General features: G+C 40.5%; 1 protein-coding gene across 3 annotated transcripts in view; it reads left to right on the top strand.

Moving 5' to 3' along the window:
* LOC309854802 (S-adenosyl-L-methionine-dependent tRNA 4-demethylwyosine synthase TYW1-like) overlaps nt 1–23,776 on the top strand; it is a 204,168-nt gene that overhangs the window by 82,530 nt on the left and 97,862 nt on the right. For all 3 annotated transcript variants that reach the window (XM_082714315.1, XM_082714317.1, XM_082714316.1), the window contains one exon: nt 16,100–16,209. In XM_082714315.1, the coding sequence (XP_082570441.1) occupies nt 16,100–16,209 (110 nt within the window). The remainder of the gene's footprint in view (nt 1–16,099; nt 16,210–23,776) is intronic.

Genomic DNA, 23,776 nt, shown 5'->3' with positions numbered 1-23,776 from the left:
GTTTTATATCATTGATCATAAAAGTTATCCATGCTTGCTATAGAAACTTTTAGAAAATACTAGAAAGTATAAAATATAAAGAGAAACAACTCTCTGGAATTCCAGAATCCAGACACATCGCTGTTAATGCCTCGGAGCATTCGCTTTCTTTCTCTTTTCCCCTCCGAGTCTTATGTTTTCAACAACATGGTTGAAATCATTCTCTACGTTCTGTTTTTTATCCTGTTTTTATTTGTTAAAATGGAAGACTCTTGCTCTGTCATTAAGTTCTTACAGGCATAAACTTTTTGTTTTGAAATAATTCTGGATATACAGAAGACTTACAAAGATAGTAGAGTTTCTGTATATTTTTCACCTAACTTTCCCTAATGTTAATTAGGGAGCATTAACTATGGCCATTAACAGTAACTGTGGAACAGTTATCAAAACAATTATCAGAAATAATCAAAAAGAAATTAACATTGATGCAGTGCTACTAATTAAACTAGAAACTTTGAGTTTCATTAGTTTTCCCACTAATACCCTTTTTCTTCCAGGATGCAGTTTGGGATCCCTCATCACATATAGTCGTTATATCTCTTTAGTTTTCTGTCGTCCGTCACAGTTCTTCAGTCCGTCCTTGTTTTTCATAACCTCAACACCTTGGAAGACTGCTGGTCACAAATCTTGTCTAATGTTTTCTCGTGGTTAGAGCGAAGTTATGGATTTTGGGAAACTACCGTAGGGGTGATGTGACCTTCTCAGCAGGTCCTATTCAAGGGATACATGATAACATTCTGTCCTGTTGCAGTGGTGTTAGCTTTTATCATTGGATTAAGAGGGTGTCTGCTAGGCTTTCAAGTGTAAAGTTACGCCTTAAAATTTTTCCCCTTTGTGTAATTAATAAATATTTGGGAAGGTACTTGGAGTCTATGCAAATATGCTGTTTCTCTTTAAGCATTTGCCCACTAAATTTTTCATTCATTGGTGGATTATTACAAATTATTACTTTGGTGTTCCACTGATTTTTTTTTTTACATTTAATAATTGGACTGCTTCTTTAAGGAAGACTCATTTCTCCCTCATTTTAAAATTTATTATTATATTAGTTTGGACTCAGGAAAATCCAGTACTGTTGTTTATTTACTTCATTGCTCATATTTTTCTAGCTTTGGCCATTAGTAGCTCTGTTGGGTCTGCTTCTGTGTCGGCTTCCGTGTCTTTTCTTGCATTTACAACAAACACTTGGTATTATCTGATTCCAGAAGAGGCTCCAGGTCCAGCTTGTGTTTTTCCTGCCCAGCTTTGGGGTCAGCCACTTTTCTAAGGAGCTCTAGTTCCTCTTACTGAAGAATGATACTTAGACTCTGAAATTTGGGTGCTGATACGCTCCTTTCTATTGGGGTATTAGTGCTTCCAGGGCCTCTCAGCAGATAGAAGTAGAAAATGTGTGTGTATCTCTCGGTGTATGTTAAAATACACAACTGAGAGTTTTTACTAGTATCTTCCACTCCCATCAGCAAACATAGAGTTCATTCTATTACTCCTTTTGTGCTTTTTGGTAACTTTTTTCTTGGACAGTCAGGAACCCAGCCTGGCCCTCATCATCTACAACATAGTAACTTCAGCCGTAGTTATGTGCATGTGAACGACTTCAGAATTACAGACTCACACCTTTGTGAGAAATAAATTTATCGTAGGATGGATTTATCTGGCTTTGGCATTAGGATATTGCTAATCTTATAGAATGAGTTAGGAAATGTTCCCTTCTCTTACGTTTGGAAGTTTGGGAAGAATTGGTATTGATTCTTAAAATGATTACAGGAATTCACCAGTGAAGCCTGTTTTGGGGCTTTTCTTTGTAGAGAGGTTTTGAATACTGATTCAATTACTTGTCATAATTTGGTTAAGATTTTCCATTTCTACTTGAGTCAGTTTGGGAATTTGTATGTTTCTAGGAATTTGTTCATTTCATCTAGTTTATCTAATTTGTTGGCATATAGTTGTTTATAGTATTATCATGATCCTTTATTTCTGTAAGATTGTTAGTGGTGTACATTGGTGTTGACCTTTGCAAGAACCAGCTTTTGGGTTCATTATTTTTCTCTTATATTTTTCTGTTCTCAAGTTTCATTTGTTTCTATTCTGATTTTTGTCATATCCTTCCTTTTGCTGCCTTGAGCCGTTTCCTTCTCATTTTTAGTATTTATGGTGTGTAGGTAGGTTATTGATTTTTTTTTCATGTGAGTGTTTACAAGTACAGATTTCTCTCTGAGCACTGTTTTAGCAAAATTCTGTTCATCTGTAGTATTTTGTAATTTCCCTGTGATCCTCCGGTTGTTTAGAACTGTTGCTTAATTTTCACTTATCTGTTGGTTTTTCAGTTTTCTTTCTGTTCTTTATTTCTGCTTTTATTCCATTGTGATTGAAGACAATATTTTGTATGATTTCAGTCTTTGAGAATTTATTGACACTTGTTTTATGGCCTAACATAGGGTGCATCCTAGAAAATGATCTATGTACAATTGAAAAAAATGTGTATTTTTTGGGGGGGTGTTTTGTTTTGTATATGTCATAGGTATTATTGGTTTATCATATTGTTCAAATACACTATTCCTTTTTTGATCTTCTGCCCAATTCTGTTATTTAAAATAAGGTTTTTGAATTTTATAATTATTAATATAGAACTGTATTTTTCTTTTCGCTTATAAATTTTTGTTTCATGTATTTTGGTGCTCTTTTTTTAAGTATGTATGTACTTATAATTGTTAATATCTTCTTGATGGATTGATCTGTTTATCAATATATAATGTTCTTCTTTTTCTTTCCTGATGGTTTTTGACTTAACATCTGTTTTGTGTTATATGAGTATAGCTATGTCAAGTCTTTTTTGATTACTATTTGCATTAAATGTTTTTCTTCCTTTCACGTCTGTCTGTGTCTTTGGATCTGAAGTGAATCTCTTAGGCAGTATATTGTTGGATGTTTTTTAAATTCATTCTGCCAATCTCTGGCTTTTAATGTAGATAATTTAATCCATTCACATTTTGCTCTTTGTTTTTGTAAATTTTATATCTTTTATGTTGTACACCTTATTACTGTCTTCTTTTGTGTTTGTTTTTTGGTTATGTACAATTTGACTCCATTATTGTTTCCCTTTCTAATACATGTTTTAGTTATTTTCTTGGTGGTTATTCCTCTGGGGATTAAAACTAACCTCTTAAATTTACAAGAGTCTACATTTAATTTTCTTTAGCTGTGGATATATACAGTTCTGTGAAGTTGCACGAAATGCTGCATTAGCAAATACTAAACTGACTTTTAGGGGGATAAAGGGTTAAGTTCTTGGAGTCCTCTTGTCACAACGTATTTTCCATCTTCTCAGTATTTAACTTTGTTCTCTGTGTTTTTCTGTGTAAAGATGCCTTATTTTACATATACTTTTGATTCATTAGCATTGAACTTAGGGCCAACAGCATTGTAATTCATGCCTGAATGAAGCTTATCTAACACAGATATTTTCCCTCGAGGCACATTGTAGTTTCTTGTGATTCAGAACACTACACTGCACTTTAGCCCTGCGCTTGGGAGCTGTTTTAAATAGCAACATCACTAAGAAAAAGCACAGAATGCAAAAAGTGGGACATGAAGTTGACTGCCAAAAGAGCATCATTTGCAGTATAAAAGCTTAAACAAGAAGGCGAAGAGAACATTGTGTTGTTTGACCTCATTTGGGATGTATGTACTAGACTCAGATTTTTTTGCTGCTCTGTGAATGACCATGAATGACCATAAATATTGACCCTAAAGTATTGATTTTGGGGTTTTAGATAAATTTTAGGAAGTAGGTAATTTTGCAAATATGGCATAAGCAAATAATGAGGATTGACTTTATTTTGAACAAAGACCACCTTTGGTTCAACAGTATTCAAAAACTGGTCATACAAAGCTTCATTCCTTCTCCTTTGTGTTGTCACAGGTTACAACTTTATGCATTGTAGGCTTATTAACAGATTTATGATTTTAGTTTTATACATTTATTTTTTTAATTGTATAGGGAAAAAAGAGGTGCTAGAGTCCAAAAAGTTCAGATATACAGACTTTTTTGTATTTGTAACAAGCTTTACGTTCTGTGTTTCTTTGTGTGGTGCTGCAAGTCTATCTAGTGTCCCTTCCTTTCTGCTTAACAGGGCTGCTTTTAGCATTTCTCGTAGTGCAGGTCCATTCGTGCTGGACTCGCTCAGCTTTGCTTCTTCTGGACATGCCTTGTGTTTCCTTCAGCTTTGACGAATAGTTTTGCTAGATACAGAATTCTTGATTGACATTGTTTTTCCTTTGGTTTTGACAAATAGTTTTGCTAGATACGGAATTCTTGGTTGACATTGTTTTTCCTTTTAGCATTTTAAATATGTTATCTCACTACTTCTTGACTTACATGGTTTCTGCTGAGAAATGGGCTGTTAATCTTACTGAGGATCCCTGGTATGTGATGAATTCTTCTCTTGCTTCCTTCAGGATTCTTGAAGGCTTTGTCTTTTAGCAGTTTGGCTATAATGCGTCTTGGTTTGGATCTCTTTGAATTTATTCTGCTTGAGTTCATTGAGCTTGTTGGATGTGTAAATTAATGTCTTTTATATAATTTGGGAAGTTTTTAAAGTTTTAAACCATTATTTCTTCGTGTATTCTTTGTGCCCCTTTCTCTGTTTCCTCTTGGGACTTCCATTCAACATATGTTGATATTCTTGGATGGTGTCGCACAGGTCTAGAAAGCTACATGCACTTTTCCTTTTCCTGCTCCTCAGACTGGGTGATGGACACATCTTCAAGCTTACTGATTCTTCTCAAAGCCTGCTCAGTCTGCTGTTGCAACCCTCTCGTGAATTTTTCATTTCAGTTATTTTACTTTTTAGTTCTGAAATTTGGTTTCTTTTTTTTAATTGTTTTCATCTCTTAATTGACATTCTGTGTTTGTTCAGACATTTTACTTGGTTTCCTTCAGCTCTTTGACCATGTTTAAAGTCGACTTAGTCTTTTTCTAGCAATTTAAGTGTGATGTTTGTGCTTCTTTAGGGACAGTTTTTATTATTTTCTCCTGTGAATAGGCCATACTTTTCTTGCTTCTTCATATGCTTTGTGACATTTTCTTGAGCACTGCACATCTTGGAGATTATGATGTGTTAACTCTGGAAATCAGGTTCTTCCCATTGTTCAGGTATGTTTTTGTTGCTTGCTCTGGATTTTAGTTGTTTGCTCAATGAGTTTTCGAGACCATTTTCGTACAGACTCTGTACTGTCTTGGGTATTACCTGTGAAGCCTGTGTTTTAGTGGCCAGGGAATGTGTTGATAGAGATCTCCTTGAGCACCTGGAGTGAAAGAAAAAAAGAGGAATAAAAGCCCTTTCCCAGTCTTTGCAGATTGACTGTGTGTTGGGGGCATTCCTTCAAAACTTGGGCACGCTATTGCCAGCTCTGCCTTTGTCTTCACTTCCTATTTGTGCTGAGCTTGAAAATCAGTTGTGGGTGAAAGTTTAGTGTCTTCTCAGGGATTTTCTTAGCATGGATTCTGTCTGGGTGTGCAATAGGCTTTCTTTATTCCCCGGTGTATGGGATGCTTTTCAGTGCTTTGACTCACCCGGCGCTCTTCCTCCGAGCATTTCTTTTCTTTTCTTTTTTTTTTTTTTTAAAGATTTTATTTATTTATTGGAGAGAGAATGAGTGAGAGAGAGCATGAGACAGGAGAAGGTCAGAGGGAGAAGCAGACTCCCCAAGAAGCTAGGAGCCCAATGCAGGACTCGATCCTGGAAGTCCAGGATCATGACCTGAGCCAAAGGCAGCCGCTCAACCAACTGAACCACCCAGGCGCCCTCTCTGAGCATTTCTTTCCAGGCGTTCAGCTAACTGTTGTTTTCTTGAACTGTAAGGCTTTGGTGTAGTCAGCAGCAGGTTGTTTACTTATCTACTGAGATCTGTGTGGAGTTCCTTTTTTTAAAACTATGACTACAGAGTTTTTTTGAATATAGATGGATGAATAGTATAATGAACAAAAGCCTGTTGTGTTCCATTTGTCTACCCTGGTTCTATTTTGATTCAGATCCCAGCCATGATATTGTTCTGTCTGTACATACTTAAGTTGATAGATAATATTTAAAAAAAAGACCTTTTAAGAAAGAATATAGCCGTAATACCATCTTCCTATATTAAATTTTCGTCTCCTATTAAAGGGAATGCATGTATTTTCTTTTCTAGTTATCCAGGGCTATAGGAAAAAACAAACAAGCAGACCTGAAAAATATCTCTTTGGACATCCTGTTAAATCAGTGGTTTTCAACTGGAGCAAATTTGCTATTTTTCACTCTGTGGGGAAACCTTGGCCATTTGACAATGTCTGGAAGCATTTTTGATTGTTAAAGCTGAGGGCGGTATTTCTGGCATCAAGTAGGCAGAGGTCAGCAGTGCTCTTAAACATCTTAGAATACACAGGAAAACCTCTACAACAAAGAATTATCCAGTCCAAAATGTCAGTTGTGTGGCCACTGAAAAGTCCTGTGTGCAGTGGGCCAGAGGGACTTTTCCAGTCAGAAGGACTGTGGCGATGTGATGTCATTAGTCATAGAGTCTGTGCTTATGGAACTTAAAATATTGTAGGATGAACATTTGCCAAACAAAAGCCGTGGGAGCATGCGGACTGACGTATCGGATCACGTAGCACCTAGCTCGAAGGAGAAGGAATCAGGGGCTTTGTGTCCCAGTTCTTGCTACATCACGTTTTACAGTCTATTCTGAACCCTCCCTGAGATTCTCGACATGAGTCGTTGTGTGTGTGTTTGCTTTTGTTTGTTTCTTTTTGAAGGCCAAGATTCAAAAGAATGGGATTTAGTGGGTGGTACCCCTTGCTTGTGTTACCTGTTTACAGCCAGTAGGCAGTCCTTCAGTTTCCAAGGCACTAAATTAACCCAGGTGTTAATTTTAATTTTAATTTTTTGAATATTTATTTATTTATTTGAGAGATAGAGAGAGGGAGAGAGAGAGAGAGAGAATAAGCAGGAGGGACAAAAGGGAGAGGGAGAGAAAAATCTCAAGCAGATTCTGTGTGACCCGAGCCAAAACCAAGACTCAGACATTTAACTGACTGACCACCCAGGTACCCCTACCCAGTTTTTAAAAAAGCAAATGATATACTTAATGAAGTCATTAATGAGATTTTAGAGAAAAGTAAGTGGAGAGATTTCACTAACCATAGCTTCTGACAAAGAAGTACTAATACACTAACTTTAAGATTAGAATTCACCATCTGTCTCAGTTACAAATAATTTAATACACATGTTAGAAAAGGCCCAGAGAAATAGACTTAGATGCTTATGTGAATGTTTTATTTATCTTTATTTCATTTTACAGGTTCTTAAAAATAGCCTCTGATCCTCAGTTTCCTAACTGTGAAATAAAACAATAACACCTTCCTTTCAAGGTTGCTCTGAGGCTTAATTGCTTGGGGGAGATGATGCATGTGGAAGCTCTTCAAACTGCCGTATGATGTGCAGAGGGGAGTTTTCCCTAATGAATTTCTGGAGCTTTATTTGGATAATATGCGTAGCAGATGGTTATAGATAGATAAAATATTATTACTTTATTAATTTTCAGGAGCTGTTGAGTGCTATGTGTATAGATAGCCCAGATTTACCAGTTTGTCTCCTGTTTTCTGGTCATGTAAGTGAAAATTTTGTACTTTGAAATTTCAAATTCAGAGTTTTATGTGTCTTGAACAAATAACCTGATTACAAAAATGGGCAAAGGATCTGAACAGAGTTTTCCAGAGAAGATATACAGATGTCCAATAAACACATGAGAAGGTAATAATAGTCCCAAGTTGGGAGGTGCCTGGGTAGCTCAGTGGGTTAAAGCCTCTGCTTCAGCTCAGGTCATGATCTCGGGGTCCTGGGATCAAGCCCCGCATCCGGCTCTCTGCTCAGCAGGGAGCCTGCTTCCCCTTACCTTTCTGCCTGACTCTCTGCCTACTTGTGATCTCTCTCTCTCTGTGTCAAATAAATAAATAAAATCTTTAAAAACAATAGTAGTGCCAAGTTGGAAATAAGTGAAGTACTCCTCAACTGATGAATGAATGAATGAACAGAATATCCAACCCGTGGAATACTATTTGGAAATAAAAAGGAATGAAATAGTGCATAGTATGACATGATGAACCTTGAAAACGGGCCGCTAAGTCAAAGAAGCCCATCACAAAAAAACATAAATAGTATGGTCGTATTTCTTTAAAATACCTAGTCTAGAGAAACCTGTAGAGACAGGAAGTAGGTCAGTGGTTGCTTGGGGCCTGGGTGGATGTGTGGATTGAAAAGTGACAGCTGAGAGGAGCAGGATTTCTTTTGGGGAATGACAAAAATACTCTAACATTGACTCGTAGTGATGGATGCACAGCTCTGTGAATATACTGAAAGCTACTGGATTGTACACCTTACATGAACTTTTATGGTATGTAAATTATATTTCAATAAGGCTGTTAAACAAATTTTGCTTGAGTGGCTCAAGCTGGGTGGCTCACTTGGTTAAACATCTGCCTTCTGCTGGGTCATGATTCCAGGGTCTTGGGATCGAGTCCCGCATCGGGCTCCCTGCTCCGCGGGGAGCCTGCTCCTTCCTCTGCCTCAGCTGCTGCTCTGCCTGCTTGTGCTTTCTCGCTTTCTCGCGCGCTCGTGTGCGCGCTCTCTCTCTCTCGCTGACAAATTAACTAATTTAAAAAAAAAAAAGGTGACATTTCCACTCATCATAGAAAGTTAAAAAAAAAAAACATTTTGCTTGAGTAGTAAACATAAGTTTTAAAAATATATTTTAAATGTAGTTTGAAAGGTCACCCTTGCATATAGTGAAAATGCGAAATGTATAACACCGTGACAGTTGTCTTCTTTTCATTCTTGTCTTCTCCTCACTTAAGCTTTCAGAGATACGCCACACACCTGCGCATGGGTTTGTGGGTGTGCGTGTCTTTGTTCACACGCACATACAAGCAGCAGGATGCCGTACAGTATTCTGTGTCTTGCTCTTTTTGCTCCCACTTTGAGAGATCTGTTCATCTCAAAGTGCATGTGGATTCAGAACCAGCTCTTAATCTGCCAAATTAAATCACTGTTTGGAAAGCAGGAAAGAAATATGTTTAAAGGGCCTTTGTCTTTAAAGTCATTACTAAGGTCTGTGTCTTCCACAAAAATTTCCTCCTTCTCTGTATGTAAGAGGATTGTCATATAATTTTGCTCCAAAGTAGTATTTTATCATCATTATTATTGCTGTGGTAAGAACACCTAACATGAGATCGGCTCTCGTCACAGAATGGTACGTGTACAATACGGTATGGTTCCTGTAATACGGTCCAGCAGCTCTCTGGAACCTGAATCCAACGTAACTGAAACTTTGTATTTGTTAAAAAGCAATTTCCCGTTTGCGCCTCCTCTAGCCCCTGGCGGCCACCATCCTGCTGTCTGCCTCTGTGTGTTTGCCTCTTCTGTAGACTCCGGCTGGGTGCTGGGTGCTGTCATGCAGTGTCTGTCTTCCCGCGGCTCGTTTCGTTTCAGCATGATGTCCCCAGGCTAATCCGTATGTCACATACGCTTGGCAGGATCTCCTTTTTTAAGGCGAATAGTATTCCACTGCATGTACCTACCGCATTCTCTTTACTCACACATGTACTGCAGTGAACATGGGAGTGGACGTCTCTCCTTGGGATTCTGGTTTTAAGTCTTTTGTAGAAGACACAGAAGTGGAATTGCTGTGTCATATGATTTTCTCTTTTTAATTATTTTTAGAAACTTCCAGACTACTTTCCATAGTGGTAACACCATTTTTCATTTCTAATAATGCATGAGGATTCTAATGTCTCCATATGCTTGCCAATGTGTATTATTTTGTTTTATTTTATTTTTATTATTTTTTCTGATAATGGCCATAGCAGTGGGTATGAGATGATGTCTTACTGTGATTTTGCTTTGTTTTTCCTGGTGATTCATGATACTGAGCATCTTTTGATATACCTGTTGGTCATTTGTAGGTCTTCTTTGGACAAATGTCAAGTCCTTTGACCATTTTAAAATTGAGTTATTATTAATATTATTTTCTGTTGAGTTAATGGGATCCTATGTATATCTTGGATATTAACCCCTTATCTAGTTTGTAAATATCTGCACCTTTCACAGGTTACCTTTTCACTCTGTTGTTTTTTAATTTTTTTGATCTGGATATGCTTTGTTGTTTGTTTTAAGGCAAATGAACTTAAACTGTTCCCCTTAATTTTTTGATGTCCTCTTTTTGCTCTGGTAGAAGATAAACAGCAAATAAATGGATCTGAAGAACAAAATCTTAAAGAACTGGTGATTAGGTGGTATTGTGTATGGCAATATTATCAATCAGATATAATTGAAATTGTTAGAAGTTTTATCTGAAATTATTTGTATAAGATCAAAAAAGGAGAGAGGGAATAAATAATATTAACTAATGAAAGATGATATTTGTTATTATAGATGTCTCAAGGATTTAATCTTTTCATTAGTTAATATTCATCAATTTATTAGCTAATCAATATTTGAAAATTTGGAAAAATAAAATCCCTTGTAAATTTATTTATTTTAATACGTCTGTGGAGTTTCTTCAGATTTTACCAGTTTTAAATGCACTCATTTGTGTGATGGGTGTATGTGTGTAGTTCTGTACAATTGTATCATCTGTTTAGAATTGCGCATCTACAACCACAATCAAAATACAGACCTTTTCCTTTTCCTTCCTCTTGAGGCTGCGCCTGCTCCTTGGTCCTCCCGGCTCCTAGTCCTGGAAATCACTAGCCCGCTCCCATTCTCTAAATTCCTTGTAAATTTAGATTTTCAAAAGTAATTGAAGAAGAATGTCATTCTGAGTACTTCTGTAATCGCTGTAGTAATGGAATGAGTAGTTACAAACCATTATCAGAAAGAAACCAGACGTAGATGGTTTTACAAGTAAGTTCTAGCAAACATTCAAGGAAAAGGAGTTCTCCAGAAAGCAAAGGGAAAAGGAACACTTGTAAAATAATTTTAAGAAACTACTATAACCTTGATACCAGCCCAGAGAACAGCATGGAAAACAAAAATTTCCGTGCAGTTTCACTCATTTACTGGTGTAAAATCCTGAACAGTACATTAAAATACGGAGTCCGGGGCACCAGAGTGCCGCAGTTGGTTAAGTGTGGGACTCCTGATTTCAGCTCAGATCATGATGTCAGGGTGGTGAGATCGAGCCCTGTGTGGGGCTCCGTGCTGAGGGAGTGCCTCCTTAAGATTCTGTCTCTCCCTCTGCCTGCACTACATGCCCCCACTCCAGGTACTTTCCCCCTCCCTCCTAAAACAAAACAACCAAACAAAGAAACAAACAAAAAACCCAGAGCCCAGCATCGAAGAACAATGAAACAACGATGCATCAAAAAACGACAAAAGACCATAGTCAAGTTGGGTTTAATTTTTTTAAATATAATTTTTTTCTTTTTAAAAATTGAAGTATAATGAACGTATAGTATTGTATGAGTTTCATGTGTACAGTATAATGATTCAACAACTTTTTTTTAGAGTGTGATCATGGGGGCGGGGGCAGAAGGAGAAGGAGAAAGAGAATTTAAGCAGGCCACTATACCCAGCATGGAGCCTGTAGTGGGACTTGATCTTACAACCCTGAGATCATGACCTGAGCCGAAATCAAGAGTCAGAGGCTTATCCGGCAGTCACCAGATGCCCCAAGTGATTCAGCAATTTCATACATTACTCAGTGCTTGTCAAGAGAGGTGTCTTTTTTTGTTATTGTAGCTGGCTGTGTAATTAGTACTCCACTGTACAAATGTTTTGCATTTTTATTACCTATTTTGGACACAAATTATATCAAGTTGTGAATCAGTATTAAGAATGAGTCCTTCTTTCCTGTGTTTTCAACGAGGGTTAGTGTTGCAAGGGAAGAAAACCTTTCCTTATGCGACAGGTTGTGTGGCGACTTCTGGTATACCCTTCATTCGCCTTCCTGTAGTGCTAATACCTTCCCCGATGATGGGACAGTTGTGACGTCCAAGAAATTAACATTTCTTATCAATCGCAACAGATAAAATACTATTAATGAAACTGGAGACGTTGAGATTTTGCCAGATTTGCCATTACTGTTCTTTCTAAACGGTTCGAGGATCCACTCTAGTATCCTCGAGTTGCTGTGTCTGTCTTCTCCAGCCTGTGGCAGTCCCTTAATTCTCCTTGTTTTCATGGTTTTGGCACTTTTGAAAAATACTTCAGGTATTTTGGAGAAGGTTCCTCAATTTATATTTGATATATTTTTGTTATATATTTGATATACTTTTGATATATCATTTCATTATCTATTTGATATCTTTTCATAATTAGAATGAGATTATGGGTATTTTGTGTGACGCAGTAGTGTTCTCAGTACATCAGACCTGCCGGGGCGTGCACGCTGTCAGTTTGTCTTATTCCTGAGGACGTTCAACGTAGGGACAGAAGTTATTTGTTTTTGTTTTGTTTTCGTTCTAGCTTTTGGATATCGCTTGTTCTAGCACCATTTATCGAACGGATTATTCTTTCTCCATTGAATGGCCTTTGCGCCTTTGTCAGAACTCAGTTGGTAACACATGTTGGGTGCGTTTCTGGTTTCATTTGTCTTGTTGATCTGTGAGTCTCTCTTTGGCCAATACCACACATTCTTACGTGTAATAAAGACAGTAGATTTTTGTGTGTTGATCACGTATCTTAGGCATTTGGTAGGCTCCCTTACTAGTTCTCATGAGTTCCAGTCTGTTTTTTGTAGATTCTTTTGAATTTTTATGTAGATAAACGTCATTTGTGAAAAGAAAGTTTTATTCCCTTTTCTGGCTTCATTTCACTGACTAGGATTTACATGTTATCCAGGAGTAGTAGAAAGGACTTTCTTACGATGTTTCAGATATTTAGAGGAAGACATCCCTTCTTTCACCTTTAAGTCTGACATTAGCTGTGAGGGTTTTTGTTTTTTTTTAATCCCCTTCATAAAATTAAAGAAATTCCCTTTTATTTTTAATTTGCTGCAAGTTTTTGTCACGAGTGGATGTTGAATTTTATTAGATGCTTCTGTGGAGTGATTGATTGTTGCCTGCTGAACCAGCTTTGCTGTTGCCGGGATAAATTACCTGGTTGTGACACATTTTCCTTTTCACGTGTTCCTGCATCCAGTTTGCCTGGGGTCTTTATTTGTTGTACTTCTTTAGGTTTCTGTCTCTGCTCATGGGAGGTGTAGGTCTGTACTTTTCTTTATAACATCTTAATGTGGTTTTTGTATTTCAGTGATGCTGGTCCCATATAGTCAGGTCTAAGGGTGTGTGTGTGTGTGTGTGTGTGTGTGTGTGTTTTCAGATTTATTTATTTATTTATTAGAGAGAAAGAGAAAGGGAGTGGGGAAAGGAGCAAGAGAGAGAATCCCCAAGCCAACTCCAGGCTGAGCATGGAGCCTGACGTGAGGCTTGGTCTCACAACGCTGAGCATGACCTGAGCCAAAACCAAGAGTCAGACGCTTTACTGACTGAGCACCCAGGCACCCCCATTTTTTTTTCTTCAGGTCTTATGTTTTAACCTGATATTATCCTTTAACTGGTGTTGAAAGTGATTGTCAGTATGGTTTGATGAAATTTTACATTTGTTGTTTTCTAGTCTCTGTGTTGTTTTTTCATTGTCCTGCCTACTCTCTTGTTAGTTGAGTATTTTAAATGGTTTTATTTTATGCCCAGTCTTGACTTATTCTTTATAAACCTTTAAAGTATTTTAGAGATTCTCCTGGGGTTTAGAGTGCACATCCTCAGTCAACCAGAGTCTTCAGATGACACACCACGGCGTGTGTAGTGTCAGGATTTTACAGCAGCGTTTCTTATTCCCCTCGACCATCTTGGGCTTTTGTTGGTACAACTTTTACGTAAGTTATGAACACACAGTACATCATTATTCTTTTTTACTTACACTGTCAGTTATTTTTAGGGCAATTAAAGGTAAAAAAGGTAAATATCTTTTCCTTTTCCTCCCCCTTTCCCAGTGCTCATTATTTCTTTGTACAGATTCAGGTTTCCTTTTAGTTTGTTTTATTTATTTATTTATTTATTTATTTATTTATTTGACACAGAGAGAGACTGCAAGCAGGCAGAGAGGCAGGCAGAGAGAGAGGGAGAAGCAGGCTCCCTGCCGAGCAGAGAGCCCGATGTGGGGCTCGATCCCAGGACCCCGAGATCATGACCTGAGCCGAAGGCAAAGGCTTAACCCACTGAACCACCCAGGCGCCCCCAGATTCAGGTTTCTATCTACTTTCTTTAGTTTGAGCAGTTCTCTTTTAACATCTCTTGTAATGTACGTTGTTGAGAAGGAAGTCTCTTGGATTTTGGGTGCAAAATTTTCCGTTTCTGAAAGATACTCTCACTGGGTGTAGAATTCTGGTTGATGAGTTTTTGTTTCTGTTAGACACGCTTCTTGGATGTGTCGTTGCAGTTTCAGCTGTTTTCTGATGAGTTGTCACATGTAATTTTTAATCTCTGTTCTCATGTAATGTGTCTTTTTTCCCCTCTAACTTAAAGATTTTTTCAATATCTTTTGTTTTCATCATTTGGATGTGGCATTTTTAGGTTGTTTTTTATTTTTAAAATGTCCTGGTGGTTCTGTGAGCTTCTTGGATCTGTGGTGGTTTTTCATTATCTGTGAAAAACTGTTAGCGATTGTCTTTCGACTATTTCTTCTGCTTCTTTATCTCTGCTTTCCTTCTGGGATTCCAGGTATGTGTATCTTGGGCCTATTGTTGTTGTCCCCCAGCTCTTGGACACTGTGTCACTTTTTTCCCTTAAGGGAAAGAAAGAAAGAAAACTTTGGGGACGCCTGGGTGGCTCAGTTGGTTAAGCAGCTGCCTTCGGCTCAGGTCATGATCCCAGCGTCCTGGGATCGAGTCCCCCATCGGGCTCCTTGCTCAGCAGGGAGCCTGCTTCTCCCTCTGCCTCTGCCTGCCATTCTGTCTGCCTGTGCTCGCTCTCTCCCCCTCTCCCTCTCTGATAAATAAATAAAATCTTTAAAAAAAAAAAAAGAAAGAAAAGAAAGAAAACTTTGTGTTTTTGTTGGCTTATTTGTACCAGTCTCCAAGTTTTTTGTTTGTTTGTTTGTTTGTTTGTTTGTTTACTCTTTGTCCTCAGCTGTCACTAGTCACTGCTGAACCTGTCAGAAGCCCGTTTTTTCATATTTAACATTTTCTTTGTTACAATTTCCGTCTCTGCTGAATTTACGCACCTGATCTTCCATGTACCCACCTTTTCTGTTAGGGCTTTTAACATAATCAACGATTGTTGTAAAAATTCCCCATCACATACTTCCAGCACTTGTGTCAGGAGTTTGTTTCTGCCGACTGCTTTGTTGGAAATGTGTTGTTTTTCTGTGCCTCCTATTTTTTGTTGTTTAAAGTCAGACTTCTTATCTATTACGTTACAGACTGAGGTGCGCCGCGTTTCTGTTTGGAAATCAGTTCACCTTTCCCTTCTGCATGGCCTTTCCCTTCGGAGTTGAGGTTCATCGAGTCTGGAGCTGGGCTCGAGTTGAGACTTGCTGTTTCTGTGCGAACCTCGTTCTACCACTGGCTGTAACATCCCATTAGGCGATGCCGAACGTGTGGCCTGGGGGCTTCTGTGACAGTTTTCTCCTCACGCCTCATCCGTCCTAAGCGTCGGATGTTCCGCTGGGCCGCCTCTCAGAGGGCCAATTACTGTGGCTTTGGACCTCTTCCAGGAATATTCTGTTAGCATTTAGTGGAGGCTTGTTAGCCTGGTGGCGGGGGACTGAAAGGAAAGGTTGCGCACTTCTGACTGTCCTATGAAACCTCAGTCTCAGCCAGGCACTTCTCCAGCTAACCTTCTCTGCTAGATCTCATGAGCTAAGCCAGAAAACACTGCTCTAAACAGCTAAGCTCTTAGGGGGAAACCAGCCCTGATGTTACGACTTTATGGTTTCACTGCTGTGACTTTATGGTCTTACTGCTACCGCGTAGTAGATGACGCGCTGAGATGTCACTCGAGTCCTTTAGAACTCTTGCCTCTTCTTCTCAGGCACCACACCAACCCAGTGGGCACCGAGTGGCGGTGGAAGATGGACCAGCCTGAAGTGATCCTAAAGGAAGCCATTGAAAACCATCAGAGCATGATTAAGCAGTTTAAAGGTATTTATCTGCCCTCTACAAAGGAATGCTAATTAATGTGAATTAAATCGGCCGAGGAGTTGCCTCTTCGACAGGATTTTGTTCCCACTGGCAAATTTTCATATAGGGAAGTGAAAACTTTGTAGAAATATTACATGCATTTTGGCTTTTTTGGTTTTTACTGACAACTTTTATGTCCCATATGATGGAAAAACTAAAAAAATTTCATTCAGAGCTTAACAATTTAGAATATTGCACACTTAGCCTGTAAGTTTTGCCTGGGAGCGTATCATCATTCTTCCTAAAAATTCTTGATATTGTTCTCTCTTGGTAAGCACAAAGCAACTTAATGAATGGACAGGAAAGTTTGGATCATTGGAAAAATCTTAAATATTATCAGTAATGTAGTATTGGGAAAGCATTTTTTATTAAACAACTTATAAAAAGGAAGGATTCTATTAATATCATGTGATCCATAGTATTGTGAAAATTCTGCCACTCAATTTCTAGAACTTCCTGATTCAGTTCTGTTTTATATTAAAAGGTATATACTTTACTGGAGGTTACCGGTTCTCCGGCTGTAGTGAGCATCAGAATTATCTGGAAAGCTTGTTAAAACAGATTCCTGGCTTCCTTTTCCAGAGATTGGTCCAGTAGGTCTGGAGGTGGGGCCCAAGTGTGTGCATTTCTGAACCTTTGCAGGTGGTGTTGGTGTTGTGGAACTGGAGACCCCGCTTTGAGGCCCACTGCTGCAGATAGATGCGGTGGACTTAAAAAGCGTTGGCTTTCTAGAGTGGTAGCTGCCTATGCTGAACTGAAATTTGTTAGGTTCCCTGAGAAATCTGTGTGTCTGTCTCCACCTACCACTTGGAAGCCCTTCTCTGCTCTATGTTCCTTGTCCTTCGCTACGCAACAATAGAATGCGAATCTCAACCAAGGTTGTGTTGATATAGACACTTTTGTGGTGCTAACTTCATATGTGGGAGTCCTTATAAACCCCAGTAATTATCATTTTGAAGATCAAATGATTCTTTTATGTGAAGAAATTTGTCAGGCCACTCCTTCTTGAGATTAAAGTACTTCTGATAAGTTGTGTGTGTGCGCGTGTGTGTTTAAATTTATAGGCCACTCAGCCAGTGTCTTCAGTTCTTAGTAGACACTGGCTGGGTGGCCCATAAATTTAATTCAGTTGTAACACTCTGGAGGTAGCACGAGATTGCACAGGGTGAGGGTTCAGGCCTGTAAGTCTGCCCCACGTCAGACCCCAATCTCCAGTCCGGGTTGTTCCCTGCACTTCTGAGTGACTGGCTGTGAACGACAGGTTCCTGCTACCTCCTGTTCAGATATGATTAATTTACTGGAGCGGCTCATGGAACGCAGAGAAACACTTATTTACACTTACTGGACTCACCAATTTCTTACAGAGGGTTTTATGGAGGATTCAGAGGGACGGCGAGAGGAAGAGGTAACATAAGGGAAAGTGTGCAGGAGCTTCTGTCCCAGTGGACCTGGAGTGGGTCACCCTCCTGGCACGTGGAGGCACTCACCAGCCTGGCAGCTCAACTCTCACTGCTCACGAGTTTTTAATGGAGCCCAATATGGAGCCCTTCTCCCCTTCCAGGAGCTCGGTGTCTGTGATGGAAGATTCCAGACCTCTAATCACTTGTCTCTCTGGGGACCAGCCCCGTCCTGAGGCCATGTAGGGGCCCGGAGTCACCTCATTAGCTCTGGTGTGCTCCACAGGGGCTCCTTCTGAACGACTAAAGACACTGCTTTCACTCAGGAGATCCCAAGGGCTTTAGGAGCATTGTGCCATGAACCAGAAGACCAAATATATAGCTTATTATAGCTCCGTTATTTCTTATGAAAAATTGAGAAAGGTAATGCAAATGCAGATTAATCAGTAATGATTTATTAAGGATAATCAGTCAGTAGTTACACCTTTATTTTATTCTTCATGAGTTTTCTAAGGAATGTGGACCTGTGCATATTATTCAACGTTCACTGATTTAAATGTTAATCATCCAAAAGACACCTTCTCAGAAATATCCAGAATATTGGACCAAATATCTGGGCATTGTGGTTCAGCCAAATTGACACATAAAATTAGTTATCACAGATCTTAATATCAGAACCAGGCAAATGCCAGTAATTTATCTTCATATTCTAGTAAGTTTGTGTTGTTTTAGTGCTTAAGGAGCCCATCGTACCGTTCAGTGATGGGACGAGATGTCTGAGAATGCGTGATTCGCTGGCAGCTGGCGATCTTCCTGTGTGATTTGTGTCCCAGGCAGTTTGTGTGGGGACAATGCAGCCTGAGGAGGAGGCGTTCACTCTTGCATTCGGAGATGTCCTTGGGGCAGGATGACAGGTTTTGTTTTGGTAGTTATTTTTCTGACAGGAGCATTTTTGCAAATTCACTTTAAATGGAAATCAGTGATGAATAGATCATAGGGCCGACTTTACTCGTGTTAGTAGCACGTGTCAGGTGAGCTCAGGGGGCCTTGTTCTTTGTTGTCGCCTCGCCTGTTTGAGGGGCTTGTCCTGCACAGAGGCGTATCTGATTGGCAACCTCGTACTTACTTTAGTCTGTAGGCATCTCACACGGTTTGTCGTTAGGTTCCCATGTGATAAGAAACAGAAGAGCTTTAAAAAATCTATGTTGTTGGGCGCCTGGGTGGCTCGGTGGGTTAGGCTTCTGCCTTCGGCTCAGGTCATGATCCCAGGGTCCTGGGATTGAGTCCCGCATCGGGCTCTCTGCTCAGCAGGGAGCCTGCTTCCTCCTCTCTCCGCCTGCCTCTCTGCCTACTTGTGGTCTCTCTCTGTCAAATAAATAAATAAAATCTTAAAAAAAAAAATATATATATATATATATAGTCTTATGGGGGAAGATAGATAAAGGATTGGAGAGAGAGAGAATAGAGCCTATCTGTGGACAAGTGAATCCTGAATTGGGGTTAAAATGCCTAAGGAGAGGGAACAACCCCCCCCCCCATTCAACAATGACTGTCGACTTCATTTTTTTTTTTTTTTAAAGATTTTATTTGTCAGACAGAGATCACAAGTAGGCAGAGAGGCAGGCAGAGAGAGAGGAGAAAGCAGGCTCCCTGCTAAGCAGGTAGTCCGACATGGCGCTTGATCCCAGGACCCTGAGATCATGACCTGAGCTGAAGGCTTTAACCCACTGAGCCACCCAGGCGCCCCTGTCAACTTCATTCTTTTTTTTTTTTTTTTTTTTTAAGATTTTATTTATTTATTTGTCAGAGAGAGAGCGAGCGAGAGCGAGCACAGGCAGACAGAGTGGCAGGCAGAGTCAGAGGGAGAAGCAGGCTCCTTGCGGAGCAAGGAGCCCAATGTGGGACTCGATCCCAGGACGCTGGGATCATGACCTGAGCCAAAGGCAGCGGCTTAACCCACTGAGCCACCCGGGCGTCCCTGTCAACTTCATTCTTAAAAAACCTTTTCTAGAGTTTACTTTGCCCTAGTAATTTCCCCAAAGGATTCTTTTTTCACATCTTAATTACTTGACATAGTGTTACCATCTCAGCACAACAACTATTCATTTAATCAACAATAAATTTTCCACAGGGGTTTTCGAGTTGGAACTGGTTGACCTTTGTACACCGACACTCATCCAAGTGCCAGAGCAGTTCTTCTTTACAGTAGTAGGCGTTGTAGAAAATGGGTTTCTGTTGGAAGGTGTGCTGCGTGTAGGCACCTGGGCATAAAGGAGCTCTCATTCGTTGTAGTTTATGTTTTCACGAAGGGTGAGAGCTCTCTTGGTCTTCAGTGTTTGGATCATGGTAACTCTTTGTTAATGCTTTTTAAAATTTCATTCCAAGCTTAAACAAAACATTACTTTTTTGAAAATCTGTCTTATTGCTGTAATAATTATAGTAAACCTGGGTGTGATACTATAGTATTAAAAGAGAAAAAACTCTAATTATTAAAGGATGAAATACATAATTTGTAAAAATTCAGAGCTCTTCTACAAAACTGGTGGTAGTCCGCAGCCCTCAACAAGCACACAAATTGTTTTCTTTTAAAAAATACCGCAATGGGGGTGCCTGGGTGGCTCAGTGGGTTAAAGTCTCTGCCTTTGGCTCAGGTCATGATCCCAGGGTCCTGGGGTTAAGCCCCACATCGGGCTCTCAGCTCGGCAGGGAGCCTGCTTCCTCCTCTCTTTCTCTCTGCCTGCCTCTCTGCCTACCTGTGATCTGTCAAAAAAAAACCAAAACCAACAACAACAACAACAAAAAACAACAACAAACCACAGTGGGCAAAATTATGAAATTTTAGTATTTCAGAATATTGGTTATGTTTTCTCTCTTTTTGGCAGAATCTAAACCATTCAGATGCATGGTTGTTTATTTTTTTGTGGTAGTCATCAGGCAATGAGATTTTGTAACTTCGCTCAGTCTTTATCAATGGTTCTAGTCTTAAGTTTTCTCTTTTTTTATGAACCTGAATGCCTCCTGCATTAAGTGAAATCTCTGTGTTTTGTCTTTTATTCATCCTAGGGGATAGGGTATAAGTAAAACAGGTCCCGTCCTTTCTGAATGGTGAGCCCCTGAACTCCTCAGTAGACATGGGTCTGCAGACGTGGCTTAACTCGGGATACAGTTTCCCACCGAGGCCCTGCAGGAAAGTTCCCCTTTCTCCCACACCACATTAGTTTTCCCATTAGAGCGCCGGTGCTCTTACCTTGTGCCCTCTGGTGGCTTGAGAAAACAAAACAAAACAAGGAATGGAGTATTACTGGTTTCCTTGGTTAGAATTTGGGTTGTACTTTCCCATAGGAGAAAAAAAACTCAGTTTGCCTAATTACCACTGAAATAGATTCCTTAGTACTGTAGCTTAGGGTTATTGCTGATGAATTTGGTGTTGGGATTTGAATGGTAACTCAATCTCCATTTTAATGGTATTTTATCCGTGGGAGTACAGATTTTAGGGTTAAACAGAAATGTTCTAGGAACATTATAGGCAGTTTTCAGAGAATCAGAGCCAGTTATTTCCTTCTTAGTTGGTTATATCCTGGATATCCTACGTTCATCGTCTCTTTAGAGGTTCAGCATTAACTTACTCGTGATTCTCCTTGTTCTGGCTTGGAATCCTCTGGTTTCAGTGTGCTTTTCTACCTTCTTTCTCCACGGGTCTGGTTCGGTCGTTTTAGGGTTTTATTTTTGTGGAGGGGAGACTTGGTCGTGGGTGTTGCTGCCTTTTCCCTCTGAGTTTCAAGCTTTAGCCAAGGGGCCAGCCTTGAACAGATTTTGAAGATATTCTGATTTTTTTTTTTTAATGTTTCCCTTTTGTGCTTGTTCTCAATTCTGAGGGCAATTATTGTCTCTTCAGTTATTTAATTGAATCATTAAAATAGCTTTCTCTCATGACCTTTATTAGCTTTCCCTTCAGACACATGCAGAATCAACTTTGTATTGATCACAAGTGGATCCGAGTTTCAGAGCCGCTCAGCATCTGCTCGGAACGCGGCCTGTCGCCGCACACGCTCCCACGGCAGGAGAAAGTGCCCCGGAGTGGGCTGGAGGTTAAACCTCAGGCGGTTCCCACCGGTGCAGCGGTCCAGTCCTTGTCAGGCACGTCCGCAGCGCTGAAGGTGCAGACATGTTTTCTTCTCTGTAGTTTCACTTAGATGTGAAGTGATGCAGAATAGAGGAATCAGGGTCTCCGACAGACGGTTTTCACACACGGTCTGCTGAAGTGCGCGTCCAGAAGAGACATGGGGGTGGCGAGGAACAGAGCACCACCCGCGCATTGTTCCTGGAGGTGATCGATGAGAGCCTCGCGGTGGAAGTGACTCTCTCAAAGACCTACGTGGCGTTTACCCGGGAGGGTTCTAGGAAGATCTTTGGCCTGGGACTGAATTGTTTATGCAAAGAAAGAGAATATTTTATGTCTAATTGCCCCACACTTTAGAATTAGGCCCAAATACCCTTTGCTGAGCAATATATTGTGTTAATTTTGTGTTACTTGGTTTTATTGCTGTGACAGAAGGAGGACACTTCTGGCATCTCAAGTGTCTGCTTTGGCACCTTCGAGGGAGATAAAGTAGGCTTCCTCGTTAATACGAGGACCGTAGTGTTGTCCAGGACGGAAGCTGTTCAGGATAAGGGAAATGTCAGAAACTTGCTTAAGGAAAAAAAAATCAGAATACGAAAGGAGAGTTTAGTTGTGAAGAAAGGCTTAGGGAAATGTGAGAATGGAGAAAGAGAGAGAGAGAGAGTGTATGTGGGAGAGACAGACAGACTCTCCCCATGTGAAAAATAGTTCTTTAGCTTCGTTACTGAGATGAAGTGTTTGCTGGTCCGTGGTCTCTCTTCCTGCTCTGGGGCTTTTTTCTATTAGAAATTTAGAGGATGTCTTGTTTTCTGACCTACTTCCTTGAGGACCGTGAAGGAAGCAGGTGACTGAGTCCCCGAGGGCCTTGTTTTGGGGAAGATGACTGCACTAGCCTCTGGCAGTGACCATGAGGTGGAAGCGTGCTGCTGGGAAGGAGAGACCCACGGGTCTCCATATTCTTCTCAACACTTTACTTTTTGAGAAAATTAAGATAATTTTTAAATCCCAGAATCATTACTCTTTCAGGAGATTTACTTAGGGGACTCTTTTTTGTCTTGGTTTTTGTTTTTGTCGATGTCTAAATGGGCAGGTTGACTTTTTCGTTCAGGCTCTCAGAGACAGGGACAGCTGATCCTTTGCTTTCACGCTTTCATCTTCCCCAGCTGCTCCTGGCCGCGTCCTCCGATGACCCCTCTTCCTGTCCCTAGACACCCTCCTTCCCCAGCTGCTCCTGGTCGTGTCCTCCGATGACCCCTCTTCCTGTCCCTAGACACCCTCCTTCCCCAGCTGCTCCTGGTCGTGTCCTCCGATGACCCCTCTTCCTGTCCCTAGACCCCTGCGTCTTCTAGCTCCCAGTCCACTTCTCTGTCTGCGCTCACTGCCCTAGCTCGGACCCGGAATAGAAGTCCCATCTGTTCGCCAGAATGCATCCTTCCAGACTGCAGGCTTGAACGTGGGACGCTCTTTCCCACACAGAGAACAGACACATCGGCTTCACCCTTCTGCAGTTGAACAGAGGTGGTTCCTGACTTGTGAAACCCGTTACCCTTAGAGACTTTGTCTCCGGTGGTGGCAGCTCCGTTGCTCTGGCCCAAAGCTTGTGGAAATCATTAATGACCTTCTCTCATATCCTTCCTCCAGTCCGTTAGAAAGTCCTACTGACTAGAGCCCATGGGTCGATCTCTTCCTGCGGCCTCGGCGGTCACCATTGCAGTGGAAGCCGCCATCATTTCTTGCTGAGGTTACGCAATAGCCTTTTGCCAGAGGAGCCTCTGTGCTCCTTTGTCCTCAGCTTCGCGGCCAATCCGATCCACACACGTGGAAGGAAATTTAGGTCATGGCACCTTCCTCCAAACCCTGCAGTGCTCCCTGTGTTTCTCAGGTTGCTTGGAGCAGCCTGCTCCCACCGCAGGGCCTTTGCTCTGCCAGCCACTGCTGACGGTGCTCTGTCCTTCCTTACTCCCTGGGCCTGAGCCTCATCTCTTCAGGTCAGATCCCAGCTTCCCGGGGC

This window comes from Mustela nivalis (genome assembly GCF_964662115.1).
Source record: "Mustela nivalis genome assembly, chromosome: 19".
In the NCBI taxonomy this organism is placed as follows: Eukaryota; Metazoa; Chordata; class Mammalia; order Carnivora; family Mustelidae; genus Mustela; species Mustela nivalis.
The sequence above is the reverse complement of the archived record's forward strand: the minus strand, read 5'-3'. Positions and strand labels throughout refer to the sequence as shown.